At 36.4% G+C, this 21,056-nt stretch overlaps 1 protein-coding gene across 1 annotated transcript in view; it reads right to left on the bottom strand.

The window, feature by feature from the left end:
• The window catches only part of ARHGAP20 (Rho GTPase activating protein 20), a 112,333-nt gene that overhangs the window by 29,097 nt on the left and 62,180 nt on the right, over positions 1-21,056 (bottom strand). The window contains exons 4-6 of the mRNA XM_058545254.1: positions 12,806-12,955; positions 1,839-1,880; positions 848-932 (exon numbers count right to left, since the gene is read on the bottom strand). Of these exons, the coding sequence (XP_058401237.1) occupies positions 848-932; positions 1,839-1,880; positions 12,806-12,955 (277 nt within the window). The remainder of the gene's footprint in view (positions 1-847; positions 933-1,838; positions 1,881-12,805; positions 12,956-21,056) is intronic.

Below are 21,056 nucleotides of genomic sequence, written 5' to 3'. Positions count from 1 at the left end.
TAGAAATTTGAGTATTTCCCTCAAGCAGTGACATCTGGTACTCATGTCAGAACATTTGCATAACTTTTGCTTTTGGCCAAAACACAACTGTTTTGTACTACATATTTTTTCCACACACAAAACTATTCTGTGTGATCTAGAGCTGCTGTGAAGTAGGACAGTCCATAGCATCATAAAAATATTCTTAAGTTTCCATTTTGTTCACCATCGATAACATCTTGGCACCTGTACCATATTTCAGTCATCAAATTACATGTAATAACTAGGGCTGAATAGACTTAATTTTTATTTGACCAATATGAGAAAAACTGTGAGGTAGAAACATGCTGATCCCTTAAAAATGTCATCTCTCCCAGCTCATCCATTTATTAACCTGACAGATTCAATCTCTAAAAACTCAAAGAATGAAGAACTTACCAAAACCACTCCCTACTTAAGAAGTGACAAGTTGGAAAAAATTGCTTAATACTAATAGGAAATACCTCCTTGTGGAAATGGCTTTACTACAAGACTTTGCAGCTGCTATTGAAAGGATCCAGAGAAACATTTAATGCCAGAGGGAGGAAAGAGACATCTGACAAGCAATACTCTTTCCAAGTGTAAATGTTAAACGCTGTAGTTCATACGATTTCTCTTGCTTCATTTTCTCTAGGGTTTACTCTTCCTCTATACAAAGACATAACACATACTCAGGAAAACGCATTTTCCCACAATGGTATTTCTAAATGCCTACCTTCCGTAGCACATACACAGTCTGTCTGTCTGCCTGCCTGTCTCTCTTTTTATCCATGGTGCTCTGCCTTATGCAGGGACTTGGAATTTAATTTTCTGGCTTAGAAACACTTACATAGGCACAATTCCCAATGTCCTTGGCGAAGATTTTGAGGGGAATGCTCTTCGGGTAGTCCTTCTCTTTCTCTAGATTGATGTATCTAATCAAATGCAACAACAACCCAAAACAACACTGAGTCAGATGGATTTCGCTAATGGCTTATTTTTAAATCAAGCTATTTTGCTAATATTTTCAATATACTTATGCTATTTTTAAAAAGACAGATGGAAAGACTCAGCAAAGTCAGATTACATTATGGGTTGGAAGAGAATAAAAAAAAATTCTCAGGACATTAGGCATGCGCACAAAAAAGAATGGTAGATCCATTTGAAGGGAGGTTGGAGCACGGTGAGGTTAAGGTACCTCTGGGTGATGTTTTATCCTCAAAGCTTCCCTGTCTTCTCTGGACAGGCCCAGAACCTTACTGATAAGTACACAAGCATATATAATACTTTACTAGACCAAACCAAAACAAAGTCCTCTTACTTCTCATTTAGCTCTCCAGTGGAGCATAAATCTTGGTTATCCCATTGCTTGGGAAGGAAGAGAGAGGAGGAAGGATTATGGGAATAAGAGATGAATCTAAATTGACCATTTTGGTCTGTATGCTCAAAGGTAGGGATAATAACTGATTTTTGAGGTGCTCAGCAGAAAACCCTCCATATATGGAAACTTAATACATGCTTTGAGGAAACTATTAGCTCCAAATGATAGGTTGGAGACATGGAAAGAGATGAGAGAGATTATTGACTAGTTTCTGTCTAAATTGATCTAACCAGACTTCAATGTTCTCCTTCCTAGAAAGTAAGAAATACATGTAATGAGAGAACATTATTTACAGTAAGTAGTGGCTAGTGTATAGTCTAAACAACAGCTTATTTTGAGGACAAATGAATAATTTCTACTAAGGAGAAGGGGAATAGCTTGGGGCACATCTCTGCAGAGAAGAATTTAATTCATTTAACTACAGCTTAAAGATTAACAATACGTATACTGAAAAAAATACCTCTGAAGGAGAGAGAGCCATTTGTCCTTTTGTTCTGGAGAACTGCAATCAAAGAAAATGGGAGAGAAAAGTTAAACCACATAAAATACTTATGCTACCATATTTAAGACTATAAATCCAGGTGAAACATCAACAGCCTGGTGTTATTGATGTAGTTGCACACAACTGCAATCTTGGCATAATTGTGTTCTGCAGTGGACCTTGCAGTGAAAATCCCTGTTAGGAAAAACTACACAGTCAAGTATAGTTTTATTAAAACCTCTTGGATGGATCCAAGACAGAACCACTTTCTCACTTTACAGCTCTTTTACAAGTGGTACTCTTATAGTGGAAAGAGTACTTGATTTGAAATCCAAACACCTGGTTTCAATATATGCAAGCTATATGATCATGGGCAAATCACTTAACATTTCTAAGCCTCGGTTTCCATATCTGTAGGACTGGGCTAATTATCTCAGAGTGTTTTTGTGGCTTTAAGTGCCATACAAATAGAAAGTATGCTCAACTTGAGATGAAAGAGAAAGCTGGCATATTGATGGAAATATCTTGGCCCTGAAACCAGTTTGTTGTCAGGAAAAGAAACATTTATTTCTTTATACATATAGCAGAATTGTAATTTAGTAAATTAGTTCATAGAAAATGTATTCCTAATTATCATAATCTTCTGATTAAGATCCATTCATTTACAACTAAATTATTATTGATTAATGATTTTTCTGATGAAGTCACTGCTGCATTTCTTTCTTTTTTTTTTTTTTTTTTGTGAGGAAGATCAGCCCTGAGCTAACATCCATGCCAATCCTTCTCTTTTTGCTGAGGAAGACTGGCCCTAAGCTAACATCCGGGCCGATCTTCCTCCACTTTATGTGGGACGCCGCCACAGCATGGCCTGACAAGCGGTGCGTTGGTGCGGGCCTGGGATCCGAACTTGGGCTGCCAGCAGTGGAGCGCGCGCACTTAACCGCTATGCCATGGGGCCGGCCCCTGCATTTAATTCTTAAAGTTAAAAGTAATTTAAAGTTTATTTCTACATGGTCTTGTTACTCACTAGCTTTTAAAATCATATCTCTAATCTTAAAGAAGTTGGAAACCCTAGTTATTTTCTTGTTCCAGAAAAATACACTTAACAAATATTGTAATTTGTTTCTAACTTCATTGCTTAGCAATTTTCTCCATAAGCAATCTCCCAGGATTGGTCATCAGAAAGCACATTACATCCCTTTTACCACTGACCATATGGTTTGCATCTTTCACAATTCACAATTTCTTACAATCTTTTGATGTATTCTCCTTTCCTAAACAGAAGATTTTCTAGGTTAATTGTCAAATCTCGGATTTATTTAGCAAAAATCTTATTGTCAAATAAGCAAAAATTAAATATCAAATCTTGGATTTATTTAGCAAAAATCTATGGTGAAAAATATGTAAGTTTTCTTTAGATCTATTAACTTTTTTCAAAGCAATTAAAGAAAATTGCCCCTTTAAAATACACTTGGTATTTTTTAAACTTTTTATTGACATATAAGATACACAGAGATAACTGTACAATGCTTAAGTGTACGGTTTGAAGAATTTTCACAACTTGAACACACTCATGTGACTAGCACCCAGATTATGAAACAGAAAACCACCTTGGAAGGTCTCCTTGTGCTCCTTTTCAAGCACCAGTTCCCACTATCCTGACTTCTAACAGAACAGAATAGCTGTGCTTGTTTGTCTACTTTATATAAATGTAACCATATAGTAAGTACTATATAGTGTCTGGTTTCTTTCATTCAACACTGTGTTTGTGAGACTTATCCATATTACTGCATGTGGTTTGAGATTGTTCGTTCTCATTGCCGTATGGTGTTCCATTGTTTGAATATACAGCATACGTTACTTTAAAAATAAACAAATTATGAAGTGTGTCAGGCTAATTCATTGAGATTGAGTTGTGTAATCTTCTTGTATTTTCCCCTTTCCTCGGCTCTATGTAAGTATCTAGGACTTCTCTTTCCTTAGCAATTCTTAATCTCAGACATTTTTATGGAATTAAAAACAGAAGTACTCCAAAATCAAGGTTATCTCAGAGTTTCATAAACACCTAAGTTCATTTGGTAAGAGCCAGGAGAGGAGAAAGCAGTATACCTTAGAGAAAGAAAAAGGGCAAGGCAGATTGGAAAGAGTCCCTCAAATTTGGGAGGGGATAGAGTCTGTCAGCCCTGAGAGGGAGCCGGAAACCATACGTCACTCAGCTGAGGTGCCTAAGGAAACAGAAAGACCCCAGAGGAAACGGTTGTCAGGAGCAACTAGGGAGGCTTGTTCCTGGGCTCCCAGGTTTTTATATCAGCAAAGATACCTGTATCCCACATGCGGCAAATAATCAGAGCACCTTTGAATGTAAAAGGACAACTCCAGGCATAAAAAAGATGATGTCAGCAGTGACCACAATAAACTGAAGGTCCATCAGAAGCTTTTCAATTGTTTTGTAGACATCACAGAAGTCTCCCGTATTCTGGTTCTACCTTAAGAATACAGGGGTTCCAGTAAAGAAGAAAATTTGATTTCCTAACAGCCTGGAAAAATGGGGTTCAAGGTGAGCTTTAATTTGATCTATAAGTAAAAAAGGCTTTTCTTGCAAACCCGAGTTTGTAGACTAAGATTCATACTAGGTATTTAAGTTAAAATATTCTTCTGACTCCTCTTGTAGATAGATCATTGTCAGATTTAAATACTTCGTGTCTTTTGAACAATGTTCCCATTTTACTGTATAGTTATCTGTAAAAATCAAGGTGCAGTGCCTATTTTTCTGGTAGATATAGATCCTAGGTTTGTGAATCAGGTACAAGTTGTGATAGAGACATGAATTCCTTTTGGCCTTTATGGGATGTGATGATCTACCCTGTTTCCCAAGGTAAAGCATGGAAAGTTCACATTTATTGTTTGCTCTTCCTCCAATTTGACTCAACTAGACATTCCTCACAGATTCTGGCAGTTGTTTGTCAGTCTTAGATTTCAAAGCTATTAGTCTTTACTTTTTTGTTTCTTTACGGATATTATAGTGAGTGGCTAGGAGAGACTGCTTCTTGAGATGCTGGCTTCATGGCATTTTAAGCTGATCATGACCTAGATTTTCTTAATATTCACCCAGATATATATACCTTTTTTTGCGTGTGAGGAAGATCAGCCCTGTGCTAACATCTGCCAATCCTCCTCTTTTTTGTGCGGAGGAAGACTGGCCCTGGGCTAACATCCATGCCCATCCTCCTCCACTTTATATGGGATGCCGCCACAGCATGGCTTGCCAAGCACTGCGTCAGTGTGTGCCTGGGATCTGAACCTGCGAACCCTGGGCTGCCGCAGCGGAGCGCGCGCGCTTAACTGCTTGCACCACCAGGCCAGCCCCTATATACACCATTTTTTAAATTGAAGTATAATTGGCATACAATATTATATTAGTTTCAGTGTACAACATAGTGATTTGAGACTTATAAATATTATGAAATGATCACCACAGCAAGTCTAGTTACCATCTGTCACCATACAAAGTTATTACAATATTATTGACTATATTTCCTATGCTGTAGATTACATCCCTGTGACTTATTTTATAACTGGAAGTTTGTACCTCTTAATCCCCTTCATCTATTTCGCCCATCCCCCCAAACACCTTCCCTCTGGTGACCACTAGTTTGTTCTTTGTATCTATGAGTTTCTTTCTCTTATGTTTTATGTTTTATCTTTTAGATTCCACCTAAAAGTGAAATCATATAGTATTTGTATGACTTTCTCTGTCAAATGACTTCCAATACTATGTTGAATAAAAGTGGTGAGAGTGGGCATCCTTGTCTTGTTCCTGATCTTAGAGGAAATGCTTTCAGCTATTCACCATTGAGTATTATGTTAGCTGAGGGCTTGTCATATATAGCCTTTATTATGCTGAGGTATGTTCCCTTTATACTCACTTTGTTGAGAGTTTTTATCACAAATGGATGTCGAATTTTGTCAAATGCTTTTTCTTCATCTACTGAGATGATCATATGATTTTTATCTTTCATTTTGTTAATGTAGTGTATCAAACTGACTGATTTGTGGATATTGAACCATTCTTGCAACACTGGTTTATTAAATCCCACTTGATCATGATGTATGATCCTTTTAATGTATTGCTGAATTCAGTTTGCTAATATTTTGTTGAAGATTTTTGCATCTAGGGGATATTGGCCTGTAATTTTCTTTTTTTGTAGTGTCTTTGGTTTTGCTATCAGGGTAATGCTGGACTTGTAAAATGAGTTTGGAAGCATTCCTTCCTTTTGAATTTTTTGGAACAGTTTGAGGATAGATATTAATTCTTTAAACATTTGGCAGAATTCACCTGTGAAGCTGTCCAGTCCTGGACTTTGGTTTGTTGGGAGTTTTTTATTACTGATATAATTTTATTACTAGTAATCAGTCTGTTCAGATTTTCTATTTCCCTCTGATTCAGTCTTAGAAGACTGTATGTTTTTAGGAATTTATCCACTTCTAGGTTGTCCAATATGTTGACATATAATTGTTCATAGTAATCTCTTATGATCCTTTGCATTTCTGTGGTGTCAGCTGGGACATCTCCTCTTTCATTTCTGATTTTATTTATTTGGGCCCTCTCTCTTTTTTTCTTGATCAGTCTGGCTAAAGGTTTATCAATTTTGTTTATCTTTTCAAAGAACCAGATCTTAGTTTCATTGATCTTTTCTATTGTTTTTTCAGTCTCTGTTTCATTTATAGCTGCTCTAACTTTTATTATTTCCTTCCTTGTACTAACTTTGGGCTTTGTTTGTTCTTCTTTGTCTAGTTCCTTTAGGTGTAAGGTTAGATTGCTTAGAGATTTTTCTTATTTCCTGAGGTAGGCCTGTATCGCTAGAAATTTCCCTCTTAGAACTGCTTTTGCTGCATCCCATACATTTTGGAACGTTGTGTTTCTATTTTCATTTGTTTCAAGGTATTTTTCGATTTCTTCTTTGATTTCTTTGTTGACCTATTGGTTGCTTAGTAGCATTTTGTTTAGCCTCCATGTATTTGTATTTTTTCCAGTTTTTTCCTTGTAATTGATTTCTAGTTTCATACCATTGTGGTCAAAAAAGACGCTTGATATGATTTCAATCTTCTTAAATGTATTGAGACTTGTTTTGTAGCCTAACATATGCTCTATCCTGGAGAATGTTCCATGTGAACTTGAAAAAAACGTGTATTCTGCTGTTTTTTGTATGGAATATTCTATATGTATCTATTAAGTCCATCTGGTCTAATTTGTCATTTAACGCCAATGCTTCCTTGTTGATTCTCTGTCTGGATGATTTATCCATTAATGTAAGTGGAGTGTTAAATTCTCCTACTGTTATTGTATTACTGTCAATTTCTCCCTTTTTTTGTCTGTTAATATTTGCTTTACATATTTAGGTGCTCCTGTGTTCAGTGCATAGACATTCACAAGTGTTACATCCTCTTGTTGGATTGATCCCTTTATCATTATGTAATGCCCTTCTTTGTCTCTTGTTACAGTCTTTGTCTGATATAAGTACTGCTACCCAGCTTTCTTTTTGTTTCCATTTGCATAGAATACCTTTTTCTATTTCCTCACTTTTAGTCTGTGCATGTCTTTAGATCTCTTGTCTCAAGTGAGTCTCTTGTAGGCAGCATATATAGGCGTCTTGTTTCTTTAATCCATTCAGCCACCTAATGTTTTTTGATTGGAAAATTTAGTCCATTTACATTTAAAGTCATTATTGATAGGTATGTACTTATTACAATTTTTTTAACTGTTTTCTGGTTGTTTTTGTAGTTCTCCTCTGTTCCTTTCTTCTTCTCTTGTGATTTGATGACTTTCTTTAGTGTTATGTTTGTATTCCTTTCTCTTTATTTTTTTGTGTATCTATTAGAGGTTTTTGGTTTGTGGATACCATGAGGTTTATATATAACAACCTATGTATATAGCAGTCTACTTTAAGTTGATGGCTGCTTAAGTTCAAATGTGTTCTAAAAGAACTAGATTTTTACTCCCCCCTCCAAGTTTTATGTTTTTTTCAATTATTTTTTTTATTGAGGTAACATTGGTTTATAATATTACATAAATTTCAGGTGTACATCATTATATTTCGATTTCTGTGTAGACTACATCATGTTCACCACCAAAGACTAATTACCATCCATCACCATACACATGTGCTCTATTACCCCTGTGTGTGTGTGTGTGTGTGTGTGTATACATATATATACACAGATTTTCTGTCTGAATGATTTATCCATTGATATAAGTGGAGTGTTAAAGTCCCCTACTATTATTGTATTACTGTCAATTTCTCTCTTGATGTTCATCCATTCTTTTCTTGAGTTCGATGAGCAGCTCTATGACCATAACTTTGAACTCTTCATCTGGTAGATTGCTTATTTCTGTCTTGTTTATTTCTTTTTCTGAGGTTTTGTCTTGTTCTTATCGTTTGGAACTTATTCCTTTGTCTCCTCATTTTACCTAATTCTCTGTGTTTGTTTTTCTATGTTTAGGCAGACCAGCTATATCTCCTGTCTTGAAGGGGTGGCCTAATGTAGAAGGTGTCCTGTGGGGCGTAGTAGCACAATCCTCCCTGGTCACCAGAGCCAGGTGTTCCAGGTGTGTCCCTTGTGTAGGCTGCATGCACCCTCCTGTTGTGCCTGGGCTGTGATTGCTGTGAACATGCTGGTGTGCGGTGCTAGCCCCACAGGGTAGGAGCTGCTTTAGAGGGGCTCCAGTGCTGGCTGGGGCCAGTTGTGGGGTAGGGTGGGGCAGGAACTTCTTTGGAAGGGCGTCAGCCAGGGTGGGTCTGCAGGGGATTGCCAAGGCAGGATGAGGGGTGCTAGCAAGGCAGATGGAGAGTGTTAGAAACGGTGCCTACCAGGGCTGGGCCAGCGAGGTAGGAGAGGTTAAAAAAAAAAAAAAAAAGATGCCTGCCAGTGCTTCTGTCCTAGAGAAAGTTCCAACAGATTCCTGCCCCTTTGGCACGTGCTCTAAAATCAGTCAATAAATCTCCTTCACATATAACTCTGGCACTTTTTAAACTGCTGCCTCTGCACTGGGACTTGGGGTGAGTTTGTGTGCGCACCCTTCAAGAGCAGAGTCTCAGTTTCCTATGGCCCTCTAGCTCTCCCAGATGTAAGCCTCATTGGTATTCAAAGCCAGACATTATGTGGGCTCATCTTCCTGATGCGGGTGCCCCTGGCGGGGGAGCCCAATGTGGGGCTTGGGCCCCCTGCTTATCTTGGAGGACCTCCATGGTTGTGAACACCCTCCCGCTTGTGGGTCGCTGCAACGGGGTGTGGGTCCAGGCTAGCTTGTGTCTCTGCCCCTCCTACCCATCTAGATGTGGCTTTTTCTTTACATCCTTAGTTGTAGAAAATCTGTTCTGCTAGTCTTCAGGTTGTTCTCAGAGATAGTTGCTCTATACGTAGTTGCAGTTTTGGTGTGTCCATGGGAGGAGGTGAGCTAAGGATTTTCCTCCTCCACCATCTTGATCCAATTGATACATATATGTACCGTTTCTGGATATTCTTCACTTCTTCCTAAAGATCTGAGCTCCCCTCTGATATCATTTCACTTCAGGCTGAAAAATTAACATCAGCGTTTTTTTGTAGTACAGTTCTGCTGGCACTAAATTCTTGGATTTAGTGAAAAAAAAAATTTTTTTAAAAAATCTTTATTTCACTTTCATTTTTGAAGGATACATTTGCTGGATATAGTATTCTAGGTTGAAAGTATTTTGTTTCAACACTTTAAAGATGCCATTCCACTGTCTCCTGAAACTGCCACAGTTTCTGATGAAAAGTCCACAGTGATTGTTATCCAAGTTGTTCCCTGCATGTAATGTGTTGTTTTTCTCTGGCTGCTTTCAAGATATTCTCTTATCTTTGGTTTACAGCAGTTTGTTTATAACATGATTAGGTGAAATTTTCTTCATATTCCTCCTGTTTGGGGTTCACCGAGCTTATTGAATCTGTGCATCTATGTATTTCACCAAATTTGGGAGGTTTTCAAACCATTATTTCTTCAAATACTTACTCTGTCCCATTCCCTCTCTCTTCTCTTTCTGAAATTCCAATTACATGTATATTATACCTTCTGGCATTTTCCAACAAGTCTCTGATGCATTTTTCAAAAAAAAAACCTTTGTGTTCTCTAGTCTTCAGATTGGACAATTTGTATTGATGTATCTTCAAATTCACTGACTCTTTCCTTTTTCATTTCTGTTCTGCAACTAAGGCCACACAGAGATTTTTTTAAAATTTAAGGTATTGTAGTTTTCAGTTTCAGAATTGTCATTTGGCTCTGCTGAGATTTCCTATCTTGCCTTTTACTTTTACCTACTAAGCATAGTTATAAGAGGTGCTTTAAAGTTCTTTTCTGGTAATTCCAACATATAGATCATCTCAGGATTGGCCTCTACTGAGTATCTTTTCCCCTTCCTGGTTCTTCATGTATCAAGAAATTCTAGATTGTATTCTGGACATTATGAATGTTTTGTTTTAGAGGCTCTGTGTGCTGTTATATTTGCAAAACAATGTTGACGTTTTTGTTTTAACAGACAACTAACTTGATTAGATTCAAGCTGCAAACTCCATCTCACCTGTGGTGGGCAGCATCTTAGTTCAATTTTTTTAGCCTTAGCTTTAAGCTGCTTTGAGTCTGTTCCATGCACATCCAATCAGCCAGAGACTTGGGCAGAGTCTATACACAAAATTTGGAACTTCCTTTCTTTGATACTCTCCTTTTTGAGATTTCCTCCCTCATTTTCTTATGGTTATTGCTGACCCAGGCTGTGTACTCTGGTTATTCATCCCAGAACAACTATGGGTTTTTGCCAGTTTAGTTGCCCTGCACCTTGATGTGACTACAGCCTGCCCTCAGGCTAATGCCTTAAAAACAGGAAACTCACCCACCGCTGGTATCTTCTTCCAAGTTTCAATTCCACTCCAAAATCTGCCAACTTTTGTTCACTTTCCAGAACCTTCAGGTAGTTGTTGTTTGTATTTTGTTCAGAGTTTAAAGCTGTTATTTGTAGAGTGGTCAGTCTGTCAAGACCTCACTCTGCCATACCAGAGACAGATATCTTCAACACTACTTTTTTTTAAAGTAGTCTCTTAATTTTGAAATAATTTTGGACTTTCAGAAAAGTTGCAAAGATAGTACAGAGAGGCCCTGTATACCTCTCACCCAGTTTCAGATTCCTCTAATGTTATCCTCTTAGATTATCACGGCACATTTGTCAAACTAAGAAACCAATACTGTTACATTACTATTAACTAAACTCTTGACTTTATTCAGATTTCATGAGTTTTTCCATTAACGTCCTGTTTTTGTTCTAGGATCTAATCCAGGATACCACATTGCATTTAGTTATCATGTCTCCTTAGTGACTAGTCCATGACAGTTTCTATGTCTTTTCCTGTTTTTTTTTTTTGCTTGACAGTTTTTTTTTTTTTTACTTTGACAGTTTTGAGGAGTACTGGTCACATAACCTATAGAACATCCCTCAGTTTGGGCTTGTCTGACATTTTTCTCATGATTAGATTGGAGTTATAGAATTTGGGAAGGAATATCACAGAGGCGAATTGCTCTTCTCATCACATTCTATCAAGGGGTACATGATATTCACATGACCTCACTAGTGATGTTAATCTTAATTTGGTTAAAGTACTATACTTTTTGAGGAATACAATGTACAAATAAATTTGTTTCCAAATTTTCCCTTCTTCTTAAAAAAAGTTTCATGGAAACCCCTTGATTAAAGACATTACGTAGTCTCACCTCTCACTAGAAATTGCTTCCTTTCACTTGTAACTCCAAGGAGATTAAGCAATAGGAAATGATAATATCTAGAGATACCTCTCATGGAAAAGAAGATATGCAGAGAATGAAACAAACACATGTTTCTTCCAAATAAGTTCTTAACGTCTTGTGGTAGGCTAACAGTGCATAACAGAATTTAATAACATGTCTTTCTTTTATTAGAAGATTAACAGTTTGGAAAACTTTAGTTATATGGCTTTAGGATGATGCCTGAAGCGTTTGGTGGTAGTGGGGAGAGAAGAAACAGAAAGAAAAACATTGTGCGCATGTGATGAGGACTGACTCTTTAAGTATAAAACAAATACTGGACTTGAGGGTGCAGTTGTTCAAATCACAGGTGTGAGTTTTGGTATGCTCACCCTGAAAAGTGCCAATTTAGCATGCTCAGGATAAGAGCACAAAGATTCTATATTTATATATTTTCTAATCCCATCTCAGCCAAGGAGTGAGTCTTAGGAAACTAACTTTCACTCCTTGAATCATAAATTTGCTTTTGATTGTCACATCTCTACAGATACCAAATAAGAACCTGATGTACAACTCAGGCACATCATCATTTCATGATACTACTTTTATTTCTATGATTAAAAACTACTCTTTAGAAAATTTGGGAATATAAACCAGTTATTTAAACTTAATTGGACTATTTTATAAAATTTGTTTCAGTGAAAGTCTATTTCAGTGGTTTGATAAGACAAACTCGAAAGCTCAATATGTAAAACAATACCTGACGATTAGGGAAGGGGATGTTGGAGAGGGGGTCTTAGAGCTCTGACCACTCTAATATACTTCCATAGTCTTTGAGGTGTTTCAGTAGAGCCCCTTTAAAAATCACTGGTCAAACCAAGATAAATGACTCCAAGAGTTCTCAATATTTACCATTACTTTTCATATATTTAAAAAAAAAAAGGTCTCTGGGAGAAACATAAGGCATACAAGGGTCTTTATTGGGGGTGGTCAAAAGATGAGTTATTGACTTTACGCAAAATCAGAATAAAATATTTTCCTTTAAAAAAATTAGAGGAACAAAATTTGATTAACTTCTTTCTCTCCATCCTAGAAATTACATAGTTGATGATATTTCACAGTAGCTAACCCATGTAAATATAGGACAAGCTATGGTTCTTACCTGAAAGTGGCCACAAAGTTCACTGTGGGCCAGCCCAAGACAAAGGATTTCATAGCATTGGTGTTGCCTTCTCCCACTTCATCCACACAGCTTGCTGTCCACATGTCACTTAATTTAATTTTATTTTTTATCTTAAGGTTGTTGTTATATCTAAGAAGACAAAAACCAGACAGGACTTCTTGTCATTTTGTTTCTTAAATTTTACGAGAATTTCTGCACTTGTGATAAGAGGACAGTTTTCACTAATCATAGGAAAAGAATGTCTTATTCATTGTTTTCATCTTCAGTGCTTACCACAGTAAATTGCAACATGGTTGGCTACCTTGGCTCAAAAAGGCCTTTGTAACATTTGGTGTATTAGTCCTCATGCCTGCACTTATGGCAGCAAATAACCACAAACTGGCTGCTTTATTTTTCTATACATTGAGCATTGCATTTGGATCAAAAACTTAATTTTAAATCTACTGCTATTATAAAAAATTAATTCATTTACTATTTATAACTTGTCAACGTCCAAAAAGATTCGAGTGGCTGAACAAGAGATTAAAAATACACATTATTTATTAAAATATTTATAAAATTTTCACCTTAAGAGAGGCAGATGCACTAAAAAACATCATCTGGAATTAATGAGAGAAATTTACTATGCATTTCCAACTGAGTGGTTACAAGATTTTCTAGTCTTTAGAGGCAAATATTATTTTAAATTTCCTTTCTTAAGATTTTGTTCATACCATTTTCCTTTATATTCTGGTTAAAATTTAAAAAACTGTAGCCTAAAAACAGACCCTAAACTAAACTGGAAAAAAAAAAAAAAGAGGCCAGGAAGTATTATATTTAAGTAGAGTTGATGCAATTAATATTCATCTCTGGGAACCCAGAAAGTGATCTACTTTAAGTCGGCAATGAAATTGCTTTTTGACAATTTCTATCTAATCCTCCTCAGAACCCTGATATTGAAACCACCATATCTTTTGACCTAATTCACAGATTTAATGCTCATAATGGACCTGAGACTTGAATAGTTAGAAAGCACTGGGAAGGATGAAGAGAATGCCCACGGAAACTTGGGTACTTCCTGTCATTCAGAACTATTATTAGTGGAAACACTGAAAGCTAAAATGAAATCAAAGGTACTTCATATGAAAGTCTCTCTAAGACTCCTCATACAATATTTAAAGCTAATACTCTTCAGTAGAACTTATAAAATGAAAAAGGATTTTGCAGAAACTATACATGAAGGATAATCTAGATTCAAAGCCTCATTTATACTTCCCGTAGGGGACACTGAATTTAAGTGTAATAGGAAAGTGCCTTGTGGCACAATGGCATCTTTCCATATTTCATTTCAATATTTTTCATCCTATTACTATGAATCCTTAGATTTTTTATGAAACAGACTCAGTTGAAAATCTAATTTCTTTTTTCTTTTTAAAATCTTATTTCTTCATGGCAACTGTTTAGGTAATGTAAAACCAAAACTACACATCTTTTGGAAGGAAAGGTATGTTTCCATAACTGTTTTCACATACTTTGTGTTTTCTAATGCAGATCTTTATATTAGATACATCAGATACTATGTGGGAACTTCCATACCTATCGACCTGGAAAAAAGTCATTTCAACGATTCTTTCTCTAGATCAATAAAGTGCCAAGATTATCCACCCCCGACACAAAAAACAGAGCTGTCTACAAGTGTAAACAATAACTTCCATTCTAATGGCTAATTATTTATTGAGAACTCACCATGTTCCAGAGATTGTTGTAGACACTTTATACATATTATTTAGTTTAATCCTCAAACATTTTATAGATAAGGAAAGGGAATCATAGGGAGATTAAGTAACTCTCCAAAAGTCAAACAGCCTAAGGAGCAGAGCTAGAACCTGAACTTGAGCAGTGTTGACTCCTGAGCTTGTTTACGCTCTCAACCACTATGCACCCATAAAAAGCCCTGGATATTGCCATTCTTATCAAGCAGCTAGATGGGAGTATCTTTCCATGAAGTTCCTTCAGCTTTTCTATCTTCAGCCTCACTTTTTCTTCTCCCCATAGCTACAAAGCTTTCTGATGGGACTATTTATTATGGCGGTGGGGGGAGAAATCTCATGAACATTTATGTCCATAAAGCTAGATGGACTAACTTGAAAATATTTGAAACAAGTATTCCAATAAAGCTTTATATTAAGATGGATAGTCCTGGGGTCACAGTGTGTTTCTTTTGATTTTTCACTCTCAATTTCCAATAGTATTAGACTATTCCAATAGAAATTAAAAAGTACGAATCTAATGTGAACGGGCTGAAAGAACAAAAACAATAACCCACCAAATCAATTCTTTATTTCTACAGTGTAGTCTCTTACTACAAAATTATCAAGATGAGAGATATATTTCTTTACTTTCCTATGCTCCAGTCTTTATACTGGGAGGAATCCCAGTGAACTGTTGAAATACACAGGATTCTAGGAAGATTTCCCTCCATCTAAGACGGAGATGTTTTATTAAATATATTTTCAGGTAGAGATCATGGTGTATTCCACAAGTTTCTGAAGGTAATTCTACGGATAATGAATTAATAATCAGAACTTTTTTCTCTTCATGTTTTTGACAAAAACAGAACTCATTATTATTTCTCTATTTGCTTATAAAATATGAGAATACTGACGGCTTAAGGAGATGTAAAGTAAGTACAGTCACTTCCTTTCAGTAAATTCTGAGTACTCTATGGCCATTAACAGAATATTAACCTCTTTCTAAATACTTTAATGTTTGCAAACATTACGTTAGAAAGTGAAAAGCCATAATTCTATGGGAAAAATAACTTTTTGTTTAACTTTCTAATAAATATGAAAAAGTAGTCCCTAATGTCTCCTCCAGCTTTAATACTTGTTCTAATTCAGTTTGGAAAAGAATGACAATAAACTCAAAACAGTTTTAGGTAAACACTGTCAACATTCAGCACAAAATGGAGTGAAAAAAATACTTTAGTCAATAAAGGGAGGAATTTAAAAACCCTCTGTATTATTGTACTCACTAAAATCCACTTAGTTTGACTAAATAAATATGTGACAGCTGGTCAATTATTTATCCCACTTGAGTTTATTTCCATAGCATCAACCTAAGGACTGAAAGCAGTTTCCAAATGGAGCCTTAAGACGAGCTGAAGTAATACTGAACTAAGCTAGTGAATTTGTTCACTAAGTACATGATTAAGCACTAAATAACTCAGATTATTTCAACAAATTAATTGATCCAGGGTACAACCCATTCCTCCATACAAGTGTGAGAAGTGATAGGGAAGATATAGGTTTGGTATTACAGGGGGCTATTTCTCCTTGGTTGCTATTTATTTCAGGAAAAAAAATTAAGTTCTTTCATATTAAGAAGCATCTGTGAATATATCTAAATGTTTGCTATACGAATGATCATATAAGCAATTTCCTGAAAAATTGTGGTCAAAATTTTTGCAAAATGGCAGTATTCAATAACAATGATTATCTCCTCAAATCTATACGTTTTCTCTATCTCAAGGGTCTTGGGTTCATAAACCCTTCAAATTAACTTACATAACTCACATTTTTTAATATCCCCAATAAATGGAGAAAGTACTCAAAATAATCTTTCATGAATTGAATCTCTTGCAAGAACAGCATTAAATTAATTGATATAGATTTTGTCACTTCACAGAAACATTTAAGTGGACACAAAGAGTTACCTCAAAAGCAGAATGTGACAAAAAATGGTGTACACCTTACGTGAGAAAGGGACAATCAAAACAAAAAGTCAGCTATAGAAGTAGATGATAGGCACAGATGTTGTCAATAGGCCCTCCTCATCCGTGGTTTTGCTCTCTGTGGTTTCAGTTACCTGTGGTCAACTGCAGTTTGAAAATAATGCTACGTTACAATGCCTATGTCATTCACCTCACTTCATCTCACCCTGTAGCCATTGTACAGTACAACAGGTATTTTTTTTTTAATGAAAACTGTGTTTTTTTATTTATTTATTTTTTGTGAGGAAGATCAGCCCTGAGCTAACATCTATGCCAATCCTCCTCTTTTTGCTGAGGAAGACCGGCTCTGAGCTAACATCTATTGCCAATCCTCCTCCTTTTTTTCTCCCCAAAGCCCCAGTAGATAGTTGTATGTCATAGTTGCACATCCTTCTAGTTGCTGTATGTGGGATGCGGCCTCAGCATGGCTGGAGAAGCGGTACATCAGTGCGCGCCCGGGATCCGAACCAGGCCGCCAGTAGCGGAGCGCGCACACTTAACTGCTAAGCCATGGGGCCGGCCCTACAACAGGTATTTTGAGAGACAGAGAGACCATATTCACATAACTTTTATTACAATATATTTTTATAATTTATTCTATTTTATTATTAGTTATTGTTGTCAATCTCTTCATGTGCCTAATTTATAAATTAAACTTTATCATAAGTATGTATGTATAGGAAAAAATACAGTATATATAGGGTTTGGTACTATCTGCAGTTTCAGGATCCTCTAGGGTCTTGGAATGTTTCTCCTGCAGATAAGGGGAGACCACTGTATATTTAAAACAGCAATTTTCTAGCAGAAAAGAAATTGTATTGATATAACAGGGTTTTGGTGAAACATTATATAGGTTACATAAAACTACTTAGATGCTAGCAATATTCAGAACAATAAATTACTTCAGGTAAGAAAACAAGTCTTCTACATTAAATATCATAATTGCTAAGGAAAAAAAATCCAAAAAAGGTAGAGGAGAATACTTTCCTCTATAAGAACTGAATACGTGTTGCAAGTAAATAGTCTTTAAGGTCCTATAGTGCAGGAAATAAATTACGGTCATGTGTAGTTTAACAATGGGGATACATTCTGAGAAATTTGTCGTTAGGCAATTTCGTCATTGTGTGAACATCATAGAGTGTACTTACACAAACCTAGATGGTATAGCCTACTACTCACCTAGTCTATATGGTACTAATCTTATGGGACCACCACCGTATATGTGGTCCATCGTCGACTGAAACGTTGTGATGTGGCACATGACTATATTATAATAAGTATTTGTTGTTTGCTTATCTACCTCTAGGCTGAGCACAAAGCTAAGCACATAATGAGTACAATGTGGAACAGCAGAAAGGGCCAGCCATTGGAAGTAAGGCCTAGATTAAAATCCCAGCTCAGTCATTGCCTAGTGTTTGACCTTGAACAAACCTCCCTGAGTCTCAGGGTCCAATATCAAAAACAACTCTTGTCTTGGGGGATTGTTAGGAAAATTAAATGAGGTCTTTGTGATTTTCTTATTATAATACCTAGCATACAGAACCTATCCACAACATTTTAAATAAAGGAACAGTAACTAATCCATATTTTTAAATAATAATGATTTGTTCCTCTATCAATAGTCTCTATCAGTAGCATAGAGCTTCAAATGACCCAGTACAAAGTCTTGGATGGAGAGACTTTTCTTTCTCTATATTCCTTATAACGTCATATCCACTTCCGAAACTACATTTGTGGGCATTATTTTTATTTAAAACACATTCTGGGGTCTGTTACTGATTTCTAGTTTTATTACATTGTGGCTGGAAGAGATACTTGGTAAGATTTCAATCTTACTAATTTTGTTAAGACTTGAGATATCACTTCACACCGGCTATGATGGCTATTATTTAAAAAAAAACACCCCCCAAACAAAACAAATAAACAAAAAAGCCAAAAGACAACACGTCTTGGTGAGGATGTGGAGAAAACGGAACCCTTGTACACTGTTGGTGGGAATGCAAAATGGTGCAGTCACTACAGAAAACAGTATGGAGGTTCCTCGAAAAATAAAAAATTGAACGAACATATGATCCAGCAATCTCACTTCTGAGTATTTATCAAAGGATTGAAATTAGGTTCCTTAAGAGATATGACCACTGTCATGTTCAAGGAAGTACTATTTATGATAGCTAAGATGTTGTAATAACCTAAATGTCCATTCACAGATGAATGAAGAAAATGTGGTATATACATATAATGGAATATTATTTAGTCTCAAAAAAGAAAGAAATCCTTCAATACACAGCAACATGGATGAACCTGGAAGACTTTATGCTAAGTGAAATAAGCCAGTCACAGAAGAACAAATACTGCTCGATCCCACTTATATGAGGTATCTAAAATACTTAAAATCATAGAATCAGAGTGGAATGTTGGCTGCCAAGGGCTGAAGGGAGGAGAAAAATAGGGAGTTGCTAATTAATGAGCATAAAGTTTCAGTTATGCAAGATGAATAAATTCTAGAGATCTGCTGTACAACATTGTGCCCGTTAGTTAACAATACTGTATTGCACACTTAAAAATTTGTTAAGAGGGTATATCTCATGTTACGTTTTCTTACCACAATAAAAAAAGACATTTTTCCTAAGGAAAAAACCCAATACATTCTTAAATAGTTTTCTTATCTTTGTCTTTGCTTCTTAATTTTAAAAAAAAACATATCGACAGTTGATTAAGCATTCTATACCATTTCTTACTAGATGAGTATTTAGTTAGATCTTCCACTCATCACAAAAGAAAGACTGATTTAATGGTAAAAAACAAAAACAAAAAACTAAATAGTTGAGCAAATCTTCTATGAAATCCATAAGAAAAGGGGTAAGTAATAGAGACAGCAGACCGCATACTGGTTAAAAGCATGGATTCTGAAACAAGATAGAGCTATGTTCAAATGTGGGCTCAACTAATTACTAACTTTGTAAGCTCAGGGAAGTCACTTATCTGAGTATCAATTTCTTCTGTAAAATGAGAAAAATAATATCCACTTGATAGATTAGTTATAAGGGTTAAAGTCTCTAGATACCTAACATACAATAAGATCCCAATATTAACAACAATTATTGTTGTTAATACTACTCAGATTAAATACAGTGTTTGCAAAAGTACTATTTAGCAGTGCCCACGTCTTATTCATGACATGGCATAACTTAGGTGTGAGAGTGCAGAAAGTAGAAAAAAGTGCTTACTATTCTCTAGTGACTAAAAATCTCTTTGATGAGATTGGATTTGTTAATCTACTCTTATCTTTTATGTTCATAAACAATGAGGATGGAGGATGGAGCAAGCAGCAACCACCATCTGCTAGGCCGGGTGTTAACTGCATTGGCATTTAGTGTTGAGCGGAAAGTGAATTCTTTTGGTCACCTCTCAAGTATATTCCAAATGTGCCTGTATCCTCCATTAAACTGCCATTTCCCCAGATAAAGTCCTCGTTATCTCGCATCAAGACTACTACAATAACCTCCTGCCCAGTCTCCTTGCTTCTACTCTTGCCTACCCTCTAATCCATTATTTATCATAGCCAGAAGAATATTTAAAAAATATGACCCACATTAAGGCTGCTCCCCTAACTAAAACCCTTTGGAATAAAATCCAAACTTCTTATCATAGCCTTTGCAGTACCTAGCCTCCAAGACGTCTCCCAATGATTCCTCCTTCCTCATATTCACACCCTGTGTAGTTCCCTTACACACTGTACCAAGGTTGGTCCGTATGGCCAACGACATACGTCAGAAATGATAGTGTTCTCTCACTTGTCTACTCTCTTCTTCATTCCCTTCAATCTTTCACTCTGAAGGAAGCAATACCATGTTGTGAGCAGTCCTGTGGAGAGTTCCACATGAAGAGGAACTTCAGCTTCTGGCTAACAGTCAGTGAGGAACTGAGGCCTGCCATCATCCACATGAGTGAGCTGGGAAGTGGATTCTCAACTTCAGTTGAGCTTTGAAATAACCATAACCCTGGCCCATAGCTTGACTGCAACCTCACGAGGGTCCTTGGGCCAGAACCACCAGCTAAGCCACTCCCAGATTCCTGAGTCAGAGAAACTGTATGAGATATTTAGAGTCATAAACTGTTATGTTTTTGGGTAATCTGTCATACAGGAACAGATAATTAATACAGCCTACAAGGGTCCTGATAACGTGATCCTTGTCTATTTCTTCAATCTCAGTTCATATTACTCTCCTCCTGCTCATTATGCTCCAGTTACATAGGTCTTCTTTTAACTCCTCCAGAGGGCCAAGCTTTCCACCTTTGCACCTGCTGATCCCTCTGCCTAGAATACTCATCCTCTTAATATTTGAACGGCTGGTTCCTTTTCATTCTTCAATGGTTTTTGCCCCTGACTACCCCTACTTAATATATATCCCATATTTTACTTCACCCAGCACTGTATTTTCTTCATAGCACTAATCACAATCTGTAATTTTCCCCTCA

Source organism: Diceros bicornis, chromosome 7, assembly GCF_020826845.1.
Source record: "Diceros bicornis minor isolate mBicDic1 chromosome 7, mDicBic1.mat.cur, whole genome shotgun sequence".
NCBI lineage: Eukaryota > Metazoa > Chordata > Mammalia > Perissodactyla > Rhinocerotidae > Diceros > Diceros bicornis.
Note: the sequence above shows the minus strand (reverse complement) of the source record. Positions and strands in the feature narration are given on the sequence as shown.